Below are 27886 nucleotides of genomic sequence, written 5' to 3' on the forward strand. Positions count from 1 at the left end.
AATTAAATTAAGACGAGAACACGATGGAGGATCTATCCGACATCATATGTTTTGTGAAACACTATCTGTCTCTAAGTGTAGTCAGTCAGAAGTCACTTAATTATGAAAAATTACGTACGAAAGTCATTGCAGCGTTAGAACACACTATTAAAATATTTTGTGTTGGCGAAGGTACACGGCGGGGGCGGGGGGGGGGGGGGCGGGGGGTAGTTTAATGTCATGAGCTACACAAAAAATGTCTGGTATCAACAAAGAACAGATGGATTGAGTGTGAAAATCAAATTCACGGACTATCGGAAATGTTACGTAAACATTGTTTAAACGGATACATCGAAGGAGAAGCTATGTAAGAATCTACATCTACATCTACATTTATACTCCGCAAGCCACCCAACGGTGTGTGGCGGAGGGCACCACGTGCCACTGTCATTACCTCCCTTTCCTGTTCCAGTCGCGTATGGTTCGCGGGAAGAACGACTGTCTGAAAGCCTCCGTGCGCGCTCTAATCTCTCTAATTTTACATTCGTGATCTCCTCGGGAGGTATAAGTAGGGGGAAGCAATATATTCGATACCTCATCCAGAAACGCACCCTCTCGAAACCTGGCGAGCAAGCTACACCGCGATGCAGAGCGCCTCTCTTGCAGAGTCTGCCACTTGAGTTTATTAAACATCTCCGTAACGCTATCACGGTTACCAAATAACCCTGTGACGAAACGCGCCGCTCTTCTTTGGATCTTCTCTATATCCTCCGTCAGACCGATCTGGTACGGATCCCACACTGATGAGCAATACTCAAGTATAGGTCGAACGAGTGTTTTGTAAGCCACCTCCTTTGTTAATGGACTACATTTTCTAAGCACTCTCCCAATGAATCTCAACCTGGCACCCGCCTTACCAACAATTAATCAGTTTGAAAGTGAGAAAACCTCACAAAGGCGCACCTACCCACGCGTGGTTGCAAATCATAAGATTCATCGTCTAATTCCAGGAATTAAAAGTCGCGAAAGGTAGAAAAATAACGTAAAATCCCTGTTTAAATAAACTGAACTTGGAAATGACTAGAAAATCATGAACTACGAACAACTACGAGGGTCAGTCAAAAAGTAATGCCTCCTATTTTTTTTTCTACGTTTAATTGTCAGGAAATTTAAATGCAATTACATAGGTTGAAAACCACAACATTGAGGATTATTTTGTCATTTTTCAATGTAATCTCCGCCCATCTCTACAGTTTTGGTCCATCTTTGAACAAGGGCATGTATCCCAGCACGGTAAAAATCACAGCTCTGCTTCCTAAGCCATTGACGCACGGATGTTTTGACGGCCTCCTCATCTTCAAAATGAATCCCACGATGAGCTTCTTTTAGTGGCCCGAACAGATGGAAGTCTGATGGTGCCAGGTCAGGGCTGTATGGGGGATGAGGCAAAACTTCCCATCCAATTTTGACAATCTCGTCAGAGGTGTGACGACTGGTGTGTGGTCTTGCATTGTCATGCAAAAGAAGAACATCTGCCATTGATTTTGTTGGGCGAACTCGCTGAAGACGTGCTTTAAGTTTGTTGAGGGTTGTGACGTATTGAACAGAATTTATTGTGCATCCCTGCTCCAAAACATCAACCAGAATCACACCCTCTGTACCCCAGAAAACTGTTGCCATAACTTTCCCTGCTGATCGCACAGTTTTGAATTTTTTCTTCCTCGGCGAGCTTGTGTGACGCCACTCCATTGACTGCCTCTTTGATTCGGGTTCAAAAAAATGCACCCATGTTTCGTCCCCGGTCACAATTTTTTTCAGAAACTCATCTCCCTCCAAACGGAAGCGCTGCAAGTGTTGGGAGGCTATTGTTTTCCTTGCCTCTTTATTCTGATCGGTTAACATTCTTGGAACCCACCGTGCACAAACTTTTGAGTACCCCAATTGTTTAATAATCGTGATCACACTGCCTTTACTAAGAGAAATAATGCGACACACTTCATCTGCAGTCACCCGACGGTCACCACGAATGATGTCATCAACTTGCTGAATGTTGTGTGGAGTCACTGCACTCACCGGCCTGCCGCTCCGCTTTTCGTCAGTCAACGGTGTTTGCCCTTCAGCTTCCTTACAACGACGAACCCATCGTCTAACAGTGCTGACATCCACTGTCACAACACCATACACCTTCTTCAGTCTTTCATGAATGCGTATGGGCGTTTCACCTTCTGCATTCAAGAATTCAATCACACAACGCTGTCTCAAACGAACATCGATGTCGGCCATCTTACAAACTTCTGCTGTGCTGCCACCTGTTGACACAGAAAGTTACTACTGCAGTGGATTGCAGAAGAAGGTTTGAGGAATGGCGCCAAATTAAAATTTTTCACTTAACTTAATTTCTCTAAGTAGAAAAAAAATGGGAGGCATTACTTTTTGACCGACCCTCGTACTCACATCCTAACACTCTGAATTCTAGTAGTCACTCAGCGCAACAGGAACTTAACCGGCCAGTCCGCTTCTGACGAAGCTCAAAACGAAAGAGAACCCCTTTTTTTTCTCGCAACGGCCTTCTCCCTCGGGCGCACTCAGCGCCATATCTCAACGGTCACAGTAGCCACGTGATCCCAGACAACTTTTGCCCTTCAGCCAAAATCGCCTGACCTCCGTGATTAGAGACCTCCCTGGCAATACACAGAACGATAGATCTCGCGTTTTAAGTCCATAGCAAAGTGGAGGGATTACGAAACCTACTACCCGACTGCTGTAACTACTGCCATTTCTTACTGAAAGAAAGAAGCGGGATAAACGTGTCGCCAACTCACCTTTACATTTTCCTAAATAAAGGGAGGGTTCATCTTTCGGCGTCTGAAATGAGTCGTCCCAAAATGTGGTAGACTTTTCTTAGATACAGGTCGTAAGGATCGTCGTTCCGGAGGAAAAATATCGTTCATCTATATACTTGTACATAACCTGCAAACCAGTGTGAAGTGCATCGTACTTCGCGTTGTACAACATGCTAAGGATACTTCCTGTTCCATTCGCCTACAGAAGCGCGAGTTTAATGACTGCTTAAATCCATCTGTACGTTCTATAACCAACCTTGTCTTTCCGATCCCTATGGAGCGATATGTCCTCCGCTTAAATATAATCCTAGGTTCAATGGTGGTTCTCGAGCTTTTGTAAACAGGTTTTCGCAGGATAACGTGCGCCCATCTTCAAGGAGATTCAAGTTCCTCAACATTTCCATTACGCTCTACAAAGAATTAAACAAGTGTGTTACAATTCGTGCTACCCTTCTCTGTACATGTTCAATATTCCCTGTTAGTCCTGTTTGGGTAGCACACATTTGAGCAATATCCTAAAATGGGGCTAGAGGCGGCCCAGCAGAGGAGTGCCATCGCATCTGCACATAGGCTCTGGGAGAATGGGGAGAGGACAAGGCTGAATAATGTGTTCTCAAATCCATTATGTTACTGATTTATTACGAAATTAATATCCTAATAAATTTATGAATACTAAGACTATTAGCTAGACAGTCTAACTTCATCAACTGGAGGCGGCTTGGTAGTTCCTGCACCTCGGCTCCAAATAGGCTAGAGCAAAGTTGGGAAAAACCGACTATTTGAATCTTGGTTCAAATGGCTCTGAGCACTATGGGACTTAACTGCTGAGGTCATCAGTCCCCTAGAACTTAGAACTACTTAAACCTAACTAACCTAAGGACATCACACACATCCATGCCCGAGGCGGAGGTAGGATTCGAACCTGCGACCGTAGCCTAGCTAAAACTAATACGATATTTTAGTTCTGAATGACCGGTAGCTTTCGGTATTGGTCTCCTATAGGTTATAACAGGTATATTTTTATTATTTACTAAAAACGGGGTAAAAAACCCAGAATGTCAATTAGTCATTGCAGCAGTGCAAATTTTTTTCTTTTTTAAGCAAACCTTTCTTAAACCACTAATAATTTTTATCGTAAAATTTGCATCGCTTTGAAATATTTCATTATTACGGGAGAAGCAGTCAGTGCTATTCTAGTAACAATGCTGGCAGAAAGTAGAATAAGAATTCGTATACCATTGCTAAGACAATAATGTATCTGTTACCATGTGGTGTGGCCTATTAGATGGTACGCGTGTACATGAAGTGAGCAAGGCTTTCCCAATCTGGTCTATACGGTAGTTTCCCACTGTCATCAAATGGCATAACCTAGGCTGGAAGTTTTTGCGAAATGCAGTACGAATGAAGTACAGTGCTTTAACAACCGGGGGAGCCAAAACAAATACGTGACATAGTACGACGAGAAAACTTAAAACTTTACAGTTCATTAATAGTTTGCGATAAAAATAGAAAGCAGCTGATCAGCTGCCTATGCCTACTTAAAATGCCTTTATGTGCTTGTAGCCCTTGAGAACGCACAAATTAACACGAAAAATCCAGATCGTCAACCTCAGTTTTCACTCCTTAGCACTGTCTATTCGTTACGTCCAAATAGTGGCATGATCCCCGATAACAACAGCAGTCTTTCAAAAAATTAGTATCAATAGGACAATACTGGTAAATTTTTGAACTAGTCAACCTCTTATCACTTTGCGAGAAAAGCAGCAAGCGTTGGACAGACTAAGTTTTCTTTTGTTTGTCTATTTAATTTAATATTTCAGTTTTATGTAACTAAAAATTTTCAGTCTTTCTTTGATTTCTATGTAATAAAAAACCGAAAATCTGTTAGTTCAGAAACCGGTTATTTCGAGCGGTGTTAATAGTCGAAAGAGGATGTAAGATTGACAGTGTCCTCCAAACATTCATTCATAAAACTATCGTAATTCTTGCAAGGCCACAATGAATTCTCCAAATCGCGCTCTGTCTCAAACACCAGAGAGCTTAGGGAACTTGATTGGGTTTGTCAGAATTTGTCCCTTCTACAACGCGATTTTCTTTCTAAATGCATCTACATCAAATCACAAAGATACCTTGTTGTAGTCTTACTGTGGGCAGTGTGCAGACAAGGCCACTTAAAAATGCGAGATCTGCAATCCATTCCGGATGTTGTTGGGTTTCATTCGTGCACTCTTTTTCCTTCATAAATTCAACAATAGCGAATTTTAAAAGGAAAAATCGTTCCAGGCATGCCCCTTGGCTTAACCAACGTACTTTGCAATTATATATATGAAGTTTCTATATTCTACGTTTATTTCCACTGAAAACTGTCGCAACTGACAATGGAATAATAAGTGCGCCTTCAGAAGTTTTACTATTCGTACCAGCAATTTATTCAAGCACTTCACACCTTAAAATTCAGCACAAAGTGTTTCTAGGTGTACAGAACATTGAGGCACGTTTGTCGATGGTTAAAATTTTCTCTCTTTCATTGTTATCTAAAAGTTTAATTTTTTCCTGCATGGTACTGTAAAGTCGATTCATAGGGAAACAGCAGTACCTTTTGCTTATGCGAACTGAGAATTCTCTTCCCCCTATTCTGTCATTTTCATTCAGTTTAAAGGACTGTGGCGATAGATCGTTACACGCAAAAAGCCGCTAGACTTGTGATCGTTATTCATACCACGAACAACTAAGAAGGGTAAACATTGCGACACCACGTAGTTGTCAGACTCACAGAGTTGTCCCGACCGCAAAATGCCGCACCGTAGTGCTAAATGAAATGTCGCGCTGTTTCGGGTACTTCCGAGACGAACCGAGCAAATCCGAGTGACAGGCCGGGTCTTGGCTCTCACGCGGACCGCACATGCTGTGGCCGGCCATGGTCTAGACGGTAGTTAAACACCTGCAGAAATATTCAATCTTCTGTTAGCAGCTTTTGAAACAGTTCTTGTAGGACATACAAAAGAACATGTTATAGTTAATTTAGATATAAACTGAAGCGTCAAAGCCTCCCGCCGGAGGTTCGAGTCCCCCCTCAGGCATGGGTGTGTGTATGTTGTTCTTAGCATAGGTTAGTTTAAGTAGTGTGTAAGCCTAGGAACCGATGGCCTTTGCAGTTTGGTCCCTTAAGAACTCGCACACATTTGAACATTTTTGAAGCGCCAAAGAAACTCGTATAGACATGCATATTCAAGTACAGTGATACGTAAACAGCCAGAATATGGCGCTGCGGTCGGCTTGGCCAATACAAGACAACAAGTGTCTGGCGCCCTTGCTAGATCGGTTACTGCTACAACAACGGCAGGTCATCAAGATTTAAGTGAGTTTGAACGTGGTGTTATGGTGGGCGCACGAGCGATGGGATTCAGCATCTCCGAGGCAGCGATGAAGTGGGGATTTTGCCGTACGACCACTTCACGAGCGTACCGTAAATATCAGTGAGCTGGTGCGTTTCTGGCGCTAGTTTCCATCGATCGTCATTTTGATCTTTGAGTCGACTTCGATGCTTATTTGTCTTCTGCTCATCTTTGGCGGCGCGGATTTAACGGCAGCGCGTGCGCTCTGCTGAGGAGGTGTGTCGGGATGGGCGGTGAGTGAGAGTCACGTGGGACTGAGTACATAGGCATGACGGCAAGAGGACGAGTCGGACAACGAAGGAGCGGGGCAGTTGCTACGGCGTGTTGAGTTGTGAGGGCAGATCCACTGCCCATGGTGATTTGGTTTTCCTAGAGATCGGAAGGATAAGCTCCTCCGAGTGTGTTATAAGCTACGCCGGCCGATTGAATTGGAGTCACTGAGTTGCTTCGGTGGGTTACGTACGGCTTAATTGAACATGCCAGTGTACTAAAAATCCTTTGGAACTGTTTTAGTTGTATATCACTTACCTCGGTGTCGTGACTATCTTGACGGCAGTTGAAGAAGTGTGGCTACGTCCAACCAATCGACGTGAAGTGTGGTTAAAGACGTAGCTAGGAATGCAACGAGTAGTGAGTAAGTCCGTCTCTGGCGTTTCAAGACCCGCCGAGATACGTCCTCGGTTCTACCTTGTAGTTCATTTGGTAGTTTGGCGTGTAAATGTGCGCCGAGATAATTCTTGTCATCTTAACTTTAGGGCATGATTTTTAGCGAACTTATTAATCGAAGTTTAAGGGCTGGCACTGGCCAAGTAATTCACTGGGACTAATTTGTTTCTATTCGGTTGTATTGATCACCTGTTCTTTAGATAAGATTGTGTAGTTCATGTCTCAGAATATTGTCTGCCGTTGATGTGTGTTGTGTTACAGATAACTGGCAGCGGTCGATGTGAGCATACTGGGAGCAGAGCACCACGGGGGCAGAGAGGTATTTAAGGCCCTGTCCTCTGCTTTACATCTTGGGTTATGTTGTCACTGTTGCATGATTCCATTTTACCTGTGGAACATTATAGCATTCGAAGATCAATTGCAGTGCTAAGCTGAGTACATTTCTATGTGTTTTCTTGTCTCGTGGATCACTCGTATTGATTTGAATCCTTGGTCTGCTCGCGTCTATCGCTAATTCACACGCAATATTGAAGCGACCTCATTTTAGGGGTATTGTCATATGGTCATGTTCTAGTTTTAATCATTCTAAGAATATTGTTGATTAATCAACTAAGTAAATTTGAAGATTGGTCAAAATTAAAGCACCTCCTTAATTGTTTTAGCCATTTGTATATAGTTTCAATTAGGAAATTTGGCTAACCAAACCTTAAAAGCCGGCCGCAGTGGTCGTGCGGTTCTAGGCGCTGCAGTCCAGAACCACGGGACTGCTACGGTCGCAGGTTCGAATCCTGCCTCGGACATGGATGTGTGTGATGTCCTTCGGTTAGTTAGGTTTAATTCGTTCTAAGTTCTAGGGGACTGATGACCTAAGATGTTAAGTCCCATAGTGCTCAGAACCATTTGAACCAAACCTTAAAAGATCTGTGTTCTTACCCTTAATCTGTTCCTCAGCTGATTGGAAGTAATGAGAGTTCTAATGGGAATTGTATGGACATTTGTACTATTTAAGTAAGGCTTTACCTGGGTATATTTTCTCAGTCATATTCAAATTTCAAGTTTTATGGGTCTTTTCCCGGTTAAAGAAATTTGTTTGTCCAAGTGAGCTGGCTTTGTGAGGCAGTTTCCTGTATTACTGTGATTGTGATTTTATTATGCTTTTGTTTGTAATAAAATATGTAGCAACTACAACTGACTACTATCGTGATTTAGGTGTGTCACTACCGTTATACATCTCAATCAGGAACCCGGAAAAACATCAAATCTCCGACATCGCTGCGGCCGGAAAAAGGCAGTACAAGAACGGAATCAACGGCAACTGAAGAAAATCGTTCAACGTGACAGAAGTGTAACTCTTCCGCAGATCGGTGCAGATGTCAATGCTGGGCCATCAACAAATGTCAGCGTGCTACCCTTTCAACGAAACATCATCGATATGGGCTTTCGGAGTCAAAAGCCCACTCTTGATTACCGCAAGACACAAAGCTTTACGCATCACGGGGGCCCGTCGACACCGAAATTCGACTGTTGATGACTGGAGACATGTTGCCTGGTCGGACGAGTCTCCTTTCAAATTGTATCAAGCGGATGGACATGTAGAGGTATGGAGACAACTCCGTGAACCCATGTAGCCTACATGTCAGCAGGGGACTGTTGAAGCTGGTGGAGGCTCTGTAATGGTGTAGGATGTGTGCAGTTGGAGTGATAGGGGACCCCTGATATGTCTAGATACGACTCTGACAGATGGGACGTACGTAAACATCCTGTCTGATCACCTGCATCCATTCATGTCCATTGTGCATTCGGACTAACTTAGGCAGTTCCAGCAGGACAATGCGACACCCCACACGTACAGAATTGCTACAGAGTGGCTCCATGAACACTCTGAGTTTAAACACTTCTGATGGTCAGCAAACTTCCCAGACATGAACATTCTGACCATATATGGGATGCCTTGCAACATGTTGTTCAGAAGAGACCTCCGCCCCTCGTACTCTCACGGATTTATGGACAACCCTGCAGGATTCATGGTGTCAATTCCCTCAAGCACTACTTCAGTCATTAGTCGAATTCATACCACGTCGTATTGCTGCACTTCTGCGTGCTCACGGGGCCCTCCAGATAAACTACTGGCCATTAAAATTGCTACACCACGAAGATGACGTGCTACAGACGCGAAATTTAACCGACAGGAAGAAGATGCTGTGATATGCAAATGATTAGCTTCTCAGAGAATTCACACAAAGTTGGCAGCGGTGGCGACACTTACAACGTGCTGACATGAGGAAAGTTTCCAACCGATTTCTCACACAGAAACAGCAGTTCACCGGCGTTGCCTGGTGAAACGTTGTTATGATGCCTCGTGTAAGGAGGAGAAATGCGTAGATCACGTTTCCGACTTTGATAAAGGTCGGATTGTAGCCTATCGCGATTGCGGTTTATCGTATCGCAACATTGCTGCTCGCGTTGGTCGAGATCCGATGACTGTTAGCAGAATATTGAATCGGTGGGTCCAGGACGGTAATACGGAACGCCGTGCTGGATCCCAACGGCCTCGTATCACCAGCAGTCGAGATGACAGGCATCTTATCCGCATGGCTGTACACGCCATCCAAGCTCTGATTGACTCAATGCCCAGGCAGGCGTATCAAGGCCGTTTTTACGACCAGAGGTGGTTGTTCTGGGTACTGATTTCTCAGGATCTATGCACCCAAATTGCGTGAAAATGAAATCACATGTCAGTTCTAGTATAATATATTTGTCCAATGAATACCCATTAATCATCAGCATTTCTTCTTGGTGTAGCAATTTAGATGGCCAGTAGTGTATTAGGCAGGTGTACCAGTTACTTCGGCTCTTCAGTGTATAATCATTAGTATGGATTGAATTGGAAATATCTCAAATGATTATCAACGGCGATTTATCATTTATTGTTGTATTACCAGTAGAATTTTTATACGATGCTACCTCTGTGTTCCTTGTATCACATTTTCGTCTTGTTTACTCGTTTCTGTATAGTGTGATTGTATGATTTGTTTTACATCGGGTTCAGTCCTTTGTTAACATATGTATTTTCGTACCAGGGTGGTTGTTGTTGTTGTTGTGAACTTCAGTCCTGAGACTGGCTTGATGCAGCTCTCCATGCTACTCTATCCTGTGCAAGCTTCTTCATCTCCCAGTACCTCCTGCAGCCTACATCCTTCTGAATCTGCTTAGTGTATTCATCTCTTGGTCTCCCTCTTCGATTTTTGCCCTCCACTCTGCCCTCCAATACTAAATTGGTGATCCCTCGATGTCTCAGAACATGTGCTACCAACCGATCCCTTCTTCTAGTCAAGTTGTGCCACAAGCTCCTCTTCTCCCCATTTCTATTCAATACCTCCTCATTAGTTATGTGATCTACCCATCTAATCTTTAGCATTCTTCTGTAGCACCGTACAAGGGTACGACATGAATAAATGTCTACTTAAATTGTCAAAACAAATTGTAATCTTTAATACAACATTTCCGGTGTTGAGATGGCTGTACGGGTACAATCCGTAAAAACGACTCACGATCCACCCTCCCAGCTTAATTTCCACCAGTATGTCATCTCCTCCCTTCCACTGGTTGCAGTGTATCTGTGAGGACTGGGTTTGAGATACTGCATCTTCATTTGGAATCCGCAGTTGAGGGAGCAGGCGCGCTATGTAGTGGACTGGAAAGTACTCACGATAGTCGACGGGGTTGTAGTGTGTGGGGCAGTAGAGGCCACAGGCGGCGAGGAAGGAGACGATGCCGCCGCCGGGCCCCTGGTAGACGCAGCGGCCGCGCGCCATGGCGTACACGTCGTCCAGTAGCGCCAGCAGCGACGCGGAGGGCGTGTGCAGCGTGCAGACGACGGCGCGGCCCTGCCGGGACACCTCGTGCAGCAGCCGCAGGCACAGCTTTGCCGACACCTCGTCCAGCCCGCTGCGGCAGACACGCGTTCGTCACAGCGGGGGGAAAATTAGGACTCAGCAGGCCGCCTGTCTACGTCGCATTACAAGTCGCACAGGACCGGTGATTAAAATTCTTGTGGGCTGTTATGCTAAGTCATTGCGTGAAATACTTCAACTTAAAACCAACGTTTCGAACTTATTATAACGGCTTCCTCAGGGAAAAATTATATGGTATCGATAGCCACGATGCCACGGCGTAGGTGCAAGTACTACGACCGACCCCGACGATAGCGCTCTCTAGCAGGCGCTGTGCAGATCTACGAGCTCCGCTGCAGATTCGTCCCATTCCATCAAGAGGAGACAGCCAGGAAACATCGCTTCAACCTCAGCTTGCTATTGAGACTTTGTGCTACTGATGGCGGGAATACGGTTTCGCACCTACGGCTCTTCAGTGTAAAGTTACGTATCTCATTGACTAATAATTAAATGTACTTTCACGTAAAAAGCTGTACGTCTCCGCGTCACCTGCTCCTAGTTACTTCCTTCATTTGGCAAACTTTTCAGTTTTCAGCAGCAGACCCACGCGCCGCCTTCCAGGCGGGATACAAAAGATTAGTTTAGACGGAGGAAAGGTACTCCGTCTATTGCACTCGATCGGTGCCAGTTTTTGAAACTTTATTGGCCCTAGAATATAATAGGCTGGTCATGACGGAAGCGGAAGGATAGGAAAGAAACCATTAGTGGGCTAGCCGGGTTGTCAGTGACTGGCGACCGTTGTAATACGGTCGAAACGTTGGTTTTAGTTTATAATTAATATATATTATGTTTCGGCCTAACGACAAGCGCCGGCACGAAGAACGCAGGAGCAGAGAAGGCGGTGAGGTGACGTCGGCCAATGATGCGTTGATTGGCGCCGCGCCACGACAGGAGCGATACCTGCAAGAAGTGAATATAAGTGCCGCTCCTGCCACCCTCGGGCGACGGCACCAGACCGCGATTCACAGACCTGCACAGTACCAGGAGACGTGTGATCTATATCAACTGCTTAACACGGACCTTTAATACGACAGAGGACTGTTTGCACATCGCCGATCGCTTGCCACACCGTTGTAAATTCAAAGTTAAGTATTGTCAATATTCTTATTTGTAATAAAAACTGTTAATGTGATTTTGCTTGAATTGTTGTATAGCATTCCGAGAACGCAGTATCCTTTAGGCACCTTATACGAGACGAGTGGGCAAGACCTCACACATAAGATATATATTTTATACAATGACGCGGAACAACGTCCAGGAGAGTTGTAACCATCGTGACTCAGACTGCAGAAGTCTGTGTAATTATGTCTTTTAAATACTGTTTACAAAGTTATTATGAAGCGATAAAGTTTTTTGCCGTACAAAAGTAACTTCCAGGGATTTAAAAAAAAAATTTATCGTCCTGACAAGAAGTTTTGGGAAATAATGGCGGAAAAGGGCAATCCAAGACACTCGAGCCAAGTCATGCAGTCACATTATACTCCTCAGTATCCTTTCTTTCAGGAGTGCTAGTTCTGCAAGGTTCGCAGGAGAGCTTCTGTAAAGTTTGGAAGGTAGGAGACGAGATACTGGCAGAAGTAAAGCTGTGAGTACCGGGCGTGAGTCGTGCTTCGGTAGCTCAGATGGTAGAGCACTTGCCCGCGAAAGGCAAAGGTCCCGAGTTCGAGTCTCGGTCGGGCACACAGTTTTAATCTTCCAGGAAGTTTCACATTATACTAATACCTGAACCATCATAGACACTGTAAGCGGCGCTCATCAGAGTCGCACTGACGTCTCCTGAAACAGGATAGAGGCACGGCAGGGGGTTGCAGGTCAGTCTGCAGTTTCCTTGCGGTTAGGAGCAAAGGCCACGGGAATAGACAACATTCCATTAGAACTACTGAAAGCCTCTGGAGAGCCAGGCCTAACAAAACTCTACCATCTAGTGAGCGAGATGTATGAGACAGGTGAAATACCCTCACACTTCAGGAAGAACATAATAATTCCAACCCCAAAGAAAGCTGGTGTTGACAGATGTGAAAATTACCGAATTATCAGTTTAATAAGCCACGGCTGCAAAAAATAACACGAATTCTTTACAGACGAATGGAAAAACTGGTAGAAGCCGAACTCGGGGTGGATCACTTTGGATTCCGTAGAAACGTTGGAACACGTGAGGCAATACTAACCCTACGACTTATCTTAGAAAATAGATTAAGGAAAGGCAAACCTATGTTTCTAGCATTTGTAGACTTAGAGAAAGCTTTTGACAACGTTGACTGGAATACTCTCTTTCAAATTCTGAAGGTGGCAGGGGTAAAATACAGAGAGCGAAAGGCTATTTACAGTTTGTACAGAAACCACGTGGCAGTTATAAGAGTCGAGGGGCATGAAAGGGAAGCAGTAGTTGGGAAGGGAGTGAGACCCCCGATGTTATTAAATCTGTATATTGAGCAAGCAGTACAGGAAACAAAAGAAAAATTCGGAGTAGGAATTAAAATCCATGGAGAAGAAATAAAAACTTTGAGGTTCGCCGATGACATTTTAATTCTTCAGCGACAGCAAAAGAACATGGAAGAGCAGCTCAACGGAATGGACAGTGTTTTGAAAGGAGGATATAAAATAATCATCAACAAAAGCAAAACGAATATTATGGAACGTAGTCGAATTAAATCTGGTGATGCTGCGGGAATTAGATTAGGAAATGAGACGCTTAAAGTAGTAAATTAGTTTTGCTATTTGGGGAACAAAATAACTGATAATGGTGGAAGTAGAGAGGAAAAAAAAATGCAGACTGGCAATGGCAAGGAAACCGTTTCTGAAGAAGAGAAATTTGTTAACATCGAGTATAGATTTGAGTGTCAGGAAGTCGTTTCTGAAAGTATTTGTATGGAGTGCAGCCATGTATGGAAGTGAAACGTGGACGATAAATAGTTTTGACAAGAAGAGAATAGAGGCTTTCGAATTGTGGTGCTGCAGTAGAATGCTGAAGATTAGATGGGTAGATGAAATAAGTAATGAGGAGGTATTGAATAGAATTGGAGAGATGAGAAATTTGTGGCACAACTTGACTAGGAGAAGGGCATATTCTGAGGCATCAAGGGATCACCAGTTTAGTATTGGAGGGCAGCGTGGAGAGTAAAAATCGAAGAGGGAGACCAAGAGATGAATACACTAAGCAGATTCAGAAGGATGTAGGTTGCAGTAGGTACTGGGAGATGAAGAATCTTGCACAGGATAGAGTAGCATGGAGAGCTGCATAAAACCAGTCTCTGGACTGAAGACCACAACAACAACAACAGGAGCAAATGCAGAAAGACCAACTTCAAAGCAGGTTGATTGTACGGATCAGCGCTTAACATTGTCACAGGACACCTACGAACAAGTGCGGATTTTGGGACTCGATAGGAATGCTCGCAGCAAGAGACTTAGGGATACTCAAGGGCTGATCAACACTGTTTATTTGCAATTAGACTAACAACTACACTGAAGACTAATTTAAGACATTAGAATAAGCAAGGGATGCAACTGGTGGCGCAACATAAGTCAGTGTCTGAGTCCGTGGGTTGAGAACAGAAATAGCAATCACTAGCAGCATTATGAAGTACGAACTTTTAGAGAAGTACTCAGACTGAGAAAGAAAGACCTGTCGGAGGTCCTCCGAAGCTGGAGACGCGCAACTCGGAGTTGGTGCTCCAACGACCTGACTGAGAATTCTCTCCGAATAAATGGTTTTTAAAGGATTGTGACGGCGCACTGTTTCTTCCTTCCTACTCGCACTTTACAGACTTCAGCCAATCTGACAAGTGGCTCTGGGCCTACAGGGCGCAACTGGCCAACCACGTTCAGATTTTTCCCACTCTCCTGCTCAGTAGGTATGGATGTTTCTGGTCTTTTAACTAGCAGTCTCCAGGTTTGGTAGCAACAGCGTTAGGCTAAAAGCTACATGTCGCTGTCCTTCCTATTATACCTAGCAACAACAGTGTCTTACGTCACTGTGCCCCCTCCAGAGGCTTCTCGTGACTGGGGACCGCTGTTGTAGCAGTCTGTGTAAACCTTCTGACGTTGAGGGAATCAGGGGCATATATCAAGCTTGCTGCCTCTTCTAAAACGTTTCTTTCTGCGACCATACATTAATGTGACGCCTTACAACAGCGTCTAGGCCGTATGTGAGTTATTAATTACTTCTCCGAAGTGAAACTTCACCCTTGGTACAGCTGCCCAGAGCGTCTGTAATTCGCAGGTCTCTAGTGTCACCGTGCATTTCCGGCAACCTAAACACATTTGCCTGCTCTCTGCATTGCGTCTCTGATTTCCTGCCTTGGAGTGCCCTCGCTGGCTTCCAACAGCCTTAAACTTAAAATGTCCAAGCAACACATCGTTAGTATACGACAGCACATAAACCACGGTATTAGACATGGACGCAAAATTTCTCCGTTGCTATTTTCCGTCCGCTTAGACGATCTGATAAGAATCTGAGAAGATTATTGTTAAGTGATGAGATTTTTCTTGCTCAGTATTAACCTTTAATATGTTTCTTTTATTGTTTTCCGATTTCCCAAACAGGGGTTCGATGCAATGAGCGTTTACATTCAGTGGACTAAATAAACAGTTTGAGGGAAGGCTTTTCCAATGTCATTTCCTCACATAATTTACATCATTGGCGTCTTATGTGAGTAATGAATCCTTGAACAGAACTCACTGACGTCTGACTGTGTCATCTGCTGGGAATGTCATCATTGGAAAGGAAGGAAAGAAAATTAAGATTTAATGTCCCGCCGATAACTAGGCCTTTAGAGGCTGAGCACAGTTCCGATTTGGGTTGAATGGGGAAAAAATCAGCCACGTAAAATTTCTTCAAAGGAATCACTGTGACGTCATCGGACGCTTTTATCGAGGAATTTTGTTAATTCACGACCCTCCAGGATTTTATTCTCTTCTTTCACAGATGAGACCTCAAGGAGTTCGTCAGTATGGTAAGTGCATTCCATTCCAAACCTTTCTTTAACGACAAATCCTTTCCACTTTTTGCGTGTGTGATCAGTGTTCGGACTGGTTAGATGCGGTCTGCCACGAATTCCTCTCCTTTGTCAACCTCTTCATCTCAGGGTAGCACTTACTCCACAATCCCCCTATTATTGATCTATATAATCCTACCTTTGCCTTCCGTTACAATATTTATCCTCTGCAGCACCCAGTAGTATTATGGAAGTTATTCGCTGATATCTAAACACGTGCCCCTGTCATCCTGTCCGTTCTTCTCCCATTTTGCTCTCCTTCCGGATTCTGCAGAAAACCTTTACATTTCATATCTTGCCAGCCCACCAAATTTTCAACATCTCTCTGTAACGCCACATCTCAAACGTTTCAACTCTTCTGTTCCGCTTTTCTTGTAAATTTCTTCCGCGTATTAAGACCGGTGAGTGTCATAATTTTTGACATTTTTATGCAGTGACAGCAACTGATATTGTTTATATAAGTATATACAGCCTACAGTTGCAGTTTAACTTTATCGTTTACCTAGGTTTCAACGTTAGTAATAACGTCTTCTTCAGAACCTGCAACGCACACGCACACGCACACGCACACGCACACGCACACGCACACGCACACGCACACGCACACGCACACGCACACGCACACGCACACGCACACGCACACGCACACGCAAATGGTTCAAATGGCTCTAAGCACTATGGGACTTAATATCTGAGGTCACCAGTCCCCTAGATTTAGAACTACACTCCTGGAAATGGAAAAAAGAACACATTGACACCGGTGTGTCAGACCCACCATACTTGCTCCGGACACTGCTAGAGGGCTGTACAAGCAATGATCACACGCACGGCACAGCGGACACACCAGGAACCGCGGTGTTGGCCGTCGAATGGCGCTAGCTGCGCAGCATTTGTGCACCGCCGCCGTCAGTGTCAGCCAGTTTGCCGTGGCATACGGAGCTCCATCGCAGTCTTTAACACTGGTAGCATGCCGCGACAGCGTGGACGTGAACCGTATGTGCAGTTGACGGACTTTGAGCAAGGGCGTATAGTGGGCATGCGGTAGGCCGGGTGGACGTACCGCCGAATTGCTCAACACGTGGGGCGTGAGGTCTCCACAGTACATCGATGTTGTCGCCAGTGGTCGGCGGAAGGTGCACGTGCCCGTCGACCTGGGACCGGACCGCAGCGACGCACGGATGCACGCCAAGACCGTAGGATCCTACGCAGTGCCGTAGGGGACCGCACCGCCACTTCCCAGCAAATTAGGGACACTGTTGCTCCTGGGGTATCGGCGAGGACCATTCGCAACCGTCTCCATGAAGCTGGGCTACGGTCCCGCACACCGTTAGGCCGTCTTCCGCTCACGCCCCAACATCGTGCAGCCCGCCTCCAGTGGTGTCGCGACAGGCGTGAATGGAGGGACGAATGGAGACGTGTCGTCTTCAGCGATGAGAGTCGCTTCTGCCTTGGTGCCAATGATGGTCGTATGCGTGTTTGGCGCTTGCAGGTGAGCGCCACAATCAGGACTGCATACGACCGAGGCACACAGGGCCAACACCCGGCATCATGGTGTGGGGAGCGATCTCCTACACTGGCCGTACACCTCTGGTGATCGTCGAGGGGACACTGAATAGTGCACGGTACATCCAAACCGTCATCGAACCCATCGTTCTACCATTCCTAGACCGGCAAGGGAACTTGCTGTTCCAACAGGACAATGCACGTCCGCATGTATCCCGTGCCACCCAACGTGCTCTAGAAGGTGTAAGTCAACTACCCTGGCCAGCAAGATCTCCGGATCTGTCCCCCATTGAGCATGTTTGGGACTGGATGAAGCGTCGTCTCACGCGGTCTGCACGTCCAGCATGAACGCTGGTCCAACTGAGACGCCAGGTGGAAATGGCATGGCAAGCCGTTCCACAGTACTACATCCAGCATCTCTACGATCGTCTCCATGGGAGAATAGCAGCCTGCATTGCTGCGAAAGGTGGATATACACTGTACTAGTGCCGACATTGTGCATGCTCTGTTGCCTGTGTCTATGTGCCTGAGGTTCTGTCAGTGTGATCATGTGATGTATCTGACCCCAGGAATGTGTCAATAAAGTTTCCCCTTCCTGGGACAATGAATTCACGGTGTTCTTATTTCAATTTCCAGGAGTGTACTTAAACCTAACTAACCTAAGGACATCACATGCCCGAGGCAGGATTCGAAACTGTGATCGTAGCAGCTGCGTGGTTCCGGACTGAAGCGCCTAGAACCGCTCGGTCACATCGGCCGCCTCCTCCTCCCCCCCCCCTACAAACACACACAAAATATATATATATATATATATATATATATATATATATATATATATGTGTGTGTGTGTGTGTGTGTGTGTGTGTGTGTGTGTGTGTGTGTGTGTGTGTGTGCGCATGTATGTGTGTATATATGAGGGAAACACTGCAATGCTTTTGTACGTGTAAAGGATATATCCATTGAAACACTATAAGTTAAGGTTCACGCAAGTTGACAGTTTAGATTTTATGAATATTATTCTCCCTGTCCTAGTCGGTGTGAAGGGCGAGAGATGGGTAAAATATGCTTTCTGCCTAGGAGGTAACCAGGCTGGACTATTCTCAAAGAGTCGTCGGTCCTTATTACTCGATAGGTTTTCCATGTAATCCAGGCAGCAGCATTATTTTACACCTACATGTACAGGTTGAACCAGGTTGGTTGGTTGGTTGATTTGGGGGAGGGGACCAAACAGCGAGGTCATCAGTCCCATCGGAGTAGGTAAGGATGGGGAAGGAAGTCGGTCGCCCTTTCAAAGGAAACGTCCTGGCATTTTCCTGAAGTGATTTAGAGAAATTACGGAAAACTTAAATCAGGATGGCCGTACCCGGGTTTGGCCCGTCGTCCTCTCGAATGCGAATCCGGTGTGCTAACCATGTCACTCGGTGGGTGAACCAGAACGCTGTCGAGATTGTCCGAGGAAACATTCTGAGTATTTTGGTGTTTTTTTTCATTAGTAATCTTGTATCTGACTTTGTGAAATTTGTCTCTAACTGCCTACACAGCAGTTACAGTGAGTCTTTGTCTGCACAGAAGACCGAAAAAAGCCACGCGAATGAGAATGCGTGATGAACGTGATACCGGGAAACTGATCATTATCTGAACGTCTATTTCGTGGTGTTCTTAACATGCCGGAGCTACTAATTATGCTCACCATTATCATCGGTGTGATATCAGCAAGTTATTGACACCTTCAATTACAGCACTAGAATTGCTCTACTAAGGACTCGACCACTGGACCCCCCCCCCCCCCCCCCCTCTGCTGGTGGAGACGTGAGAGCGTAGCCTGTGGAGTACTGATGTGTTCAGCGTCAAGTCCAGAGATGAAGTCCTTACTTTCTAGTCTGTAAAGAACCTAATGCACTCTTATTTCCACCAAGAATCATGGCAACTAAACCTAAGTTATACAGGCACGCCGATGGCATAATTGTTTCCTTAATAAAATATCCTGCCAAAAAGAGGCGAAACGTTAAAAAAGCAGTAATCTCGATTTTGTCCCCAATTTTTATGACCTTCTTTTGGAAAGCCAGGAGAAGCTTATCAGCTGGATGAACTATTCTTAACATAGTTCAAACGTCAACCTAATGTTGATAGATTCCTGTCGTCCAGAAACCTAGCTTTCAGCTTGGGTGTCCTAAATGGGTACATATAATGTACTGCACAGTACGCTAGGCAGCAGTAAGGCACTAGCCGAGGCGACTTTCCCAAGACTATGTGAGGCCAGCTATACCTGTCACAAAGAATGTTAAAAAAGAAGAAATGAAGTCAGAACATGTAATCACTCTTATCTCGTTGATCCATCTAAACTTTTATACTGACAGAGATTGTCTAAGCCAGTACCATCCAGTCGAATAACTTTTCGTAAAGAAATGAAAAGAGACGAGACAAACGGTTTGCTGCTTTTCGTGAGACCTATGGTCTCTGGCTGCTCATTACAGAGTTACCGCACTGTGTTTGGTTTCTTGCCCCATGCATCTGTGTTGTACTGAAAATAGTGCGCAACAGTTCAAATGTAGATGGCATTACAACCGAGAGGTTTTGCTGATAAAAAGCTGACTGATATGCGCCTCGAGTATTGGTCCACTGAATGCAATGGAAACTACGCTGAACGGTTGCCACACCGACGGCAACCACATCATAGCACTTTTGTTTCTATCTAGGGTCATTGCGTTACTCTGTGTTGCGTGTTGTACATTTTGGTTATTATGTATTACAGGTTTCTTCACTGTTGAGACGGTAATTTAACAGAAACAAGGGTGACTGCGTTAACACACCGAAAAATCATAATTACATTATTACTGCGTAACGAGCCGCTGAAACTATAGGTACCATCAAAACATTCAGAAGGTTTCCGGAGGACTGTTGGTCGAGTCCTGGTTCCTCCTGCATATACTGCAAGTCACTGCACAGCGCATGGCAGAGTGTGCAGTGCACTAATGTTATCGGGTTTCCGTTCCATTCCATTCTCTTATTGAGTGAGGAAAAACTGACTGTTTACACGCTTCTTTCTCATTACCCCTGTGTGAAACATATAATGGTGGCACCATAATAGTCACACTGTCTTCTACGAATTCCAACATGGTTTCGCGAAAACCACTTTGTTTTTCTTGTAAGAATTCCCATCTAAAATTCATCGAGTGTTTCTGTTACAATCTCTTATCACTGGATCTCAGACAGTGGTGGAAGTTATCACAGCGCCAGAAGAAGTCAGTCACGTCGTCACAAAAAACTGTATGTGAAAATTTGCCGGCCAGAGTGGCCGAGCGGTTCTAGGCGCCACAGTCTGGAACCGCGCGACCGCTACAGTCGCAGATTAGAATCCTGCCTCGGGCATCGATGTGTGTGATGTCCTTAGGTTAGTTAGGTTTAAGTAGTTCTAAGTTCTAGGGGACTGATGACCTCAGACGTTAAGTCCCATAGTGCTCAGAGCCATTTGAACCATTTGTGAAAATTTAAGCATTAACCGAGCAAGACATAACATTATATGTTTATGAAACGGTGATTGGCCGTTAATTCCAGCGATATTATTTTAATTTGGTGACAACATGTGCTTCCTCTCTGGAGACTCCTTGCATTTTTTAACAAAATAAATGACGTTGGAGGCATAAAACGTTCATTTAAATGACATTCGCTGAATTGCCGCACCGCTTCACCGGAAGGAGTCTAAGTCGCTATCACGAGGTAGGTTTCAGCCAATGATGGCTAGATCGAACTTGCCAAAAACTTTCGTCATCTGATATAAGTTGTCGAGAGAAACTTGGGACAGAAGTAGTTCATGGTCAACTATTATTGTTGTTGATGTTTTCAGTCCGACGAAGGAGTTTGATACAGCTCTTTACTTTCATCGTCATATCTGACTGACTACTGTAATCTACATTCATTTCCACCTGCTTACTATAGTCAAGACTTGGTTTCCATCTACAGTTTTCACATAATTCCCTTTCTTACCAAATTGACGATTCCTTGATGCCTCAGGATTTGTTAGTCAACCGAACATTCGTTTAGTCAAGTTTGCCATAAATCTTTTTCTTCATTTCGATTCAGTAGGTCTACGGTAGACACCCCATCTGCCAAGCTAATGTTCAATATTCTCATGTAACCTTATTTCAAAAGATTTATTCTCTTCTTATCTAAACTGTTTATTGTTCACTTTTCACTTCCTTAGAAAGTTAAACTCCAGAAAAATACCTTCAGCAAAAACATTTAAATTTGCATTCGATATTAACAAGTTTCTCTTTTTCAGGAAGACCTTACTTGCTGTTGACAGTCTCCATTTTACACCCTCTCCACTTTGGCCCTCACCGGTTATTTTTCTGTGCAAATAGCAAAACTCACCTATTACTGTTGGTCCCTTATTTTATAGTCTAATTCTTTCATCATCGCCGGCCGCGGTGGTCTAGCGGTTCTAGGCGCTCTGTCCAGAACCGCGGGACTGCTAAGGTCGCAGGTTCGAATCCTGCCTGGGGCATGGATGTGTGTGATGTCCTTAGGTTAGTTAGGTTTAAGTAGTTCTAAGTTCTAGGGGACTGATGACTTCAGATGTTAAGTCCCATAGTGCTCAGAGCCATTTGAACCATTTGAACCTTCATCATCGCCTAATGTAATTCGACAACGTTCCCTTATCCCTGTTTAATTTTTGTTGATATTCATCTAATAACCTAAATCTAACTGCTCTTCCAAGTCCTTTGCCGTCTAAAAGATTTACGTCACCGGTAAACCTCAAAGTTCAAGTATTTTCTCACTGAAATTTAATTTTTTCCCCTTATGTCTCTTTGATTTCTTTCACAGCTTTCTCATTGTACATATAGGAAAATGTCAGGTATAGCCTACTACGCTGTCTTACTCCCTTCTTAATTATTGCTTTCCTTTCATCTCGTTCGACTCTTGCAACTACAGTATGGTTTCTGTAAAAGTTGTAATTAACTTTTCTCTCCCTGAATTTTATCCTTACTGCCTTCAGATCTTCGAAGACTATATTCCTGACAATGCTCTTAAAAGCTTTCTGTGAATCTACGCGTGCTGTAGACGTAGCTCCGCGTTCTTCATCCTATCTTCTAAGAAAATCATTAGGTCCATGTTGCCTCATGTGTTCTCACATTTCTCCGGACGCTAAATTGCTTTCCCGAGATCTATTTCTCCTTTTAAATTCTTCTGTAAATTATTCAGTCTTCTTTCTTCGTCGTTTACTTGACTGAAAATCAAACTTTCCTGCCGAGTGAAAACATAAGACGCTCTCGTGGGTGATCCAATTGATGGCTCCTGTGGATGGAAAAAGGTTATATGCTGAGGGCTGAGGATTATTTTCTTCTTGTTTCTAGTAATTATCACGGAGAGCCGAACGTTACACACGTTCATTTCCGGCGTTCTGTCTGTATATTTTTAGTCCAGACAAATTTTCTGATCATTCAGAGTCCCATTTAGACAAATTCTGGGCTCGTCCCTCAGAAACAAAGCAAGCAAACAATTAAAAAACGATATCCTAAAATTTACTCGTCCCACCAATCGATCTCGTACACGAATTCCTTGTCGTCTTGTACGTTTTGTAACTAAGAGCGTACTCGGCGATGCGATTGGGACAGAGAAATAACCTACCCGGGTAGCCACACAATCCAAAATACTTTAGGCGCATTCATTCTAAACGAAACACTTTTTCTGCTTCATTATCTGCTTTACCCGATCGTCATCCTTTTCGTTCTTCGCAGATATTCACTTCATCAGTATCCGTTCGGTGCCGGTGCGTCACTTCAATACTTACCCTGAGCAGTCTTGTGTTTGGAAGAAAACAAGCGCACATCACTCACCTTTACACCCATTTATAACTTACACCAACATTTCAAGAGAGACTGCAGGTATATGTGAAGGAAATGATCTTTCCTTCATGGGGAACCACAGTCGTGTAAAAATTTTTAGAAGAAATTTTCGCCATTTGACAGTTAATTGTTCATTTATTTTACACAGTCATGATTTAGGCTTTATAGCCATTCTCAATTGGAGGTTGAAATGATAAAGTATACCTGACCTGTCTGTGACATGTCCTCGTCGAGAAACTATTTTTATGGTCTAATAAACCAGTTTTCATATAACAATAAGACCAGAAATATGTTTTTTCGACGGTGACATTTCACAGACAGGTCAGATACATTTCAATATGCACTTGAGAATGGCTATAAAGCCGAAATCATGATTGTGTAAAATAAATAGACAATAAACAGTTAAACGGCAGAAATGTCTAAAAAAAGAAAAATTAAAAAAACCACTTGTGGAGGAGGGTCGACGCTCTTGAATAGCGGAAAAGAACGAGAAGGCCTACACGAGGCCAATATAACTCGGACGTAACCTTGACATATGTCGGCACGGCAAGCTGTGAATTTTTGGGCGTACATTCTGGTAAACCCCGATTCAAAAAATAAGTTATAAGAGAACCGACAGGTTAAGCGCGATTTATGTTCCGGTAACCATTTAAGCTCCCTGTGACAGTGTCTGAATTAGCTGCTGTCCCGACTAGCCTTCGCAGTCTCGCCTAATACGAATGACTTCTAATAGGTTCCTAAATGTCAAGCGGAGGAGTAGGCAACTGGTTTGTTTCCAGTTCCTCCAACCTGATTTGCAAAACATGGAATAAGCCAGTACGGTTGTCACAGTGCTGTATCTTAACATTTACGTTGTGCTCTGCAACAGCTCTGGAATCCTGACGTCACTTTTCTTTACCATATCACATCAGGCTGAGATAGGATACATGTCAGGTGTTGGCTCTTTATGACTAATGTAATAAAGTTACATGTTTTGAGAAATAGCGCAGTGAAGTTTCAATAAAAGCTCATCAATATTTGAAGTACATTCAATGTGATTCATTTATCCATAAGTCACTGCTTTCAAATATTTCTACAATAAGGACATATTTTAAAAATAATAAATGTTACCCACAGTTTTGTTCTTAAAACTACGTCATGGGTATTTAACAAGGCTTACTTGCAAAAGGGGTGCACTTAACATAGCTTAGCATTGACTTACCTTTATTAATTTGCTGGGTGAATTAGAAAAACATTAGTGTGAAGTCTTTCAAAAAAATAAATAAATAAATAAATTTAAAGAGGTCGAATTGTTTCAGTTTATGATACAAGATAGACATTACCAATTTTTGCAGTAATAAAGTTTGACATCCTCAAATATTGATCTATGATCAAGCACACTATATAAAATTAATTTTAGTTTCATGACAAGTAAACAATGTTCAAGATGGTTCAAGACATTTCTTCCATCCCACTGTAACGTAAATTCTCCTAAACCATGGGAAGGGACACAACTTGACATTGTTTACTTGCTCAAATAATTATTCAAATTTACGTGATTAGTAACAACTTTTGAGGAGTACTTTCATTCATAAATATATTCAGGATCTATATCTGAGTCGGAATTATGCACATTATCATGGGATTTGTACAAAGCATCCCTGAAAAGCGTTTTCCTGGCACGTACATCACACACCTTACTACTAAGGGCAACCATCTTGTTGGCTCTTACCACTGTTTACATGCATACATCCTGACAAAGTTGCCGTTAGTAAGAATCTGAAATTAGACATACAGCTTCCATTACTAGGTTTAATTCGGAAATATCAACTAATATGAATAAAGTATATCATGTACTAAGTCTCTTACCTCTGTTTACAGCTGAGGTCTTCATATAGTGAACTGTTAACTACCCCCGCACAGCTATTATCGTTATCGTTATACTACGTAAACAATGTGGAAAAAATGAAGCTCGAAATTGACCGAGAGTCAGACACCGTTGCGGCGTCCTAACGATCGCGTGTAAACTGCTCAATTGACACGAACGCTATATGACACAAACGTGATACAGTATGCAGTAACCACGGCTGTTTGTACATCGTACATATAACACTCAAGGAGCCAACGGAACGTGGCACAAATGACAACCTGATAGTCAATCTCCGCACTACCTGTTTCAGATTCCCCGTAATCAACCATCGACACTGGACGTTGCATAAAAGACGTGACGGGCATTATTTGTTTTGGAAGGATCCCGCTAACACTGTAAAAAGAAAATTGCAAATATCTACCGAAACGCCAGAGAGAAAGCGCCAGGCGACTCTTAGGAGGGACACACTGTGTATCTGCAAAGTGCGAAATGCTGTCGCAATAGAGACCTGAGTGATTAGCAGATTTTCAGAAATGTTTATGATCGGGCACAATCTCTCTTTTCTAGCATTCGTAAACGGTTCGCTGTTATTTATGATTTACAAATTGTGTTTTAACATCGTGGGGGATTCAATTGCTGCCGACAAATCGTTACTTTACTTACCATAGACAAGTCGTGTGCGTTATTAGTTTGTTAATCACGTCAACTTTGTTCTGTGTAACATCGTACTTAACTGTTTGTACAGAAAATGAGTTACACTTGACGTTACACGTTGAGACTATTGCGCAAAAGTAGTGGGGCATTGTCAGAAGAGAGTTTCCTGTGGACACAGTTCTGCCGCGCTACGAATGAGGGGACATTCAATAATTACGTGAGCTCAAAATCTCACCAATTCTCATTTAGAGAGGGACCATGAAAATCTCACGTCAACTTTTTAATTCGGAGGGTATACATTATTATAAATGCTAGTATATCGTTTTATGAAATTAATTTGGAGCATAGACACTAGTACAGTGCCGACCACTCTTTATGGCCTCTCTGAACTGAACTTAAAGCTTTACACGTCTGGACGCTCGGAATTGCCCGATTTGAAACAACTACCACACAAGTGTCACATTTCATTCGCGAGTTCCCTGCCGCGCCAATGGAATTCACTGTATGTGAATCAGCGGGACAGTCGTGATATTCTGCAACGCACATAAAGCCGACGATACTGAGTTAAACATGAATTTTTATCAAAACTGTTCCATTGCGTATGTTAAGTGGTATGCCAACAAGACGAAACACGCTTGCGAACAAAAAGTTAATCGTTTATGGAAGGAAGCTACGCTGAAATTCACCGACAAGATTTCTCTTAGTGATTAGATAAATCGAGAGGGTGAAAAGTTACATGATTATACCATACAAAGGGAGGTACAAATAACGTTGCCTTTCATCTAAAAAGTAAGTAAAGGTTCGGTGACATTTAATGTATATACGAGGTATAGAATGTTAATAACTTTGGTTCTGTTTAAAAAGATTTAAGAACTTTCACGTGCAAAATTCGGAGGCGTTGCTTTTCAGCACGCCTCGTAATGTATTTACAAAAGGTCAGGTTTTGTGGTGAATCTTGAGAACGTTAAAATTATTTCCGTGGCATCTTTTTGTCCGAATACTGTTCAGTGTTGGCATGTTTAAAAGAAAGTGTTTTTAACCACGTGTTAAAACAAGTTTAATATACTTCCTCAATAAAACATTTTTAATTAAAGTGTTTTAACTATTGTTTAAAACAAATAACAGATTTTCACTTTCGAATATTTTTAATCCGACTACGGGTAAACCTCGCGTTAGGGGGACGGGGGATCCCACGCATCTCACCCGAACAGAAGTGGGTGACGCTGATCGGGAAGTACGAAAGATCCTGCACTTGCCATATACATCTTTCTGAAAGCTGAAAGAACATTTGGCGCAAAGTGATTTTTCTACGATGAGGACGTTCACAGACCGGTTTTCGAATCCGTTACCAAGAGCGGATTTCCATAGTCAAGGAACTGATTCTTAGAACGTTCCAAGCGTCATTTACAGAGGCTTCGTGAATTATAATGGAAAATATCGTCATGTACATGTGTCACATTGAAGTGTAGTTCAGCATTCAATGAACGTTTCTTGGCCTGCCATAATACTATGTAACTCCCCTCGTGTCTTCTAAGGCGTAGGTTGAGGACTAGCCCAGAATTTGCCAAAACGAGAGGTGAAAACCACCTAAACGACAATCAGTGTGGCCGGTGTACCAGACCGGCGGTCGTCAATACACCGTGCGGATTCGATTCGGATGTGGCTCATCTCTGCGTCTTGTAGACTGGCGCTTTGCGCGTTAAGTTATACGAGAATCTTATTTATTTAGTTAAACTGATCTTATTAGGGCCATCAGGTCCTCTCCTAGTTCGGACCAGGATTTCACACATACAGTACCATCTTTACATCGTAGTTCCCTAGGAAATAAAAATTTTAAAGTGGCTAGTAGTATTAAAATGATATAAGCATCTGAAGTAATAACGTAAGCAAGTAATACTGGCTATGAGCTAATAAAGTTAGTGCTGCCAGTCCTTGTACTACCGCTACTGCTGCCACTCATAGGGGTACTAGTGATAATAATCACAATAATAATGACTGTAATAACAATAATGATAGTGGAAGATATAGAAAGAATTTATAGGTGTGCAACATAGATGTTTTCTGATACAGCGAGTTAAGAGAAAAGGAAATTTAAGGAGAATGCGCCAGCTAGGAATACCGCGAAAAGAAGAAGGTCTCGTTGGGAGGAAGGATGTAGAAAGGTAACGAGTGCGTAAGGGACTATAGTAATCCTTACTGTT

At 43.5% G+C, this 27886-nt stretch overlaps 1 protein-coding gene across 1 annotated transcript in view; it reads right to left on the reverse strand.

Moving 5' to 3' along the window:
• Window positions 1-27886, reverse strand: part of LOC126475297 (ATP-binding cassette sub-family G member 1) — a 498031-nt gene that overhangs the window by 174430 nt on the left and 295715 nt on the right. Inside the window, exon 6 of the mRNA XM_050103060.1 lies at window positions 10593-10831. Within this exon, the coding sequence (XP_049959017.1) occupies window positions 10593-10831 (239 nt within the window). The remainder of the gene's footprint in view (window positions 1-10592; window positions 10832-27886) is intronic.

Source organism: Schistocerca serialis, chromosome 4, assembly GCF_023864345.2.
Source record: "Schistocerca serialis cubense isolate TAMUIC-IGC-003099 chromosome 4, iqSchSeri2.2, whole genome shotgun sequence".
In the NCBI taxonomy this organism is placed as follows: domain Eukaryota; kingdom Metazoa; phylum Arthropoda; class Insecta; order Orthoptera; family Acrididae; genus Schistocerca; species Schistocerca serialis.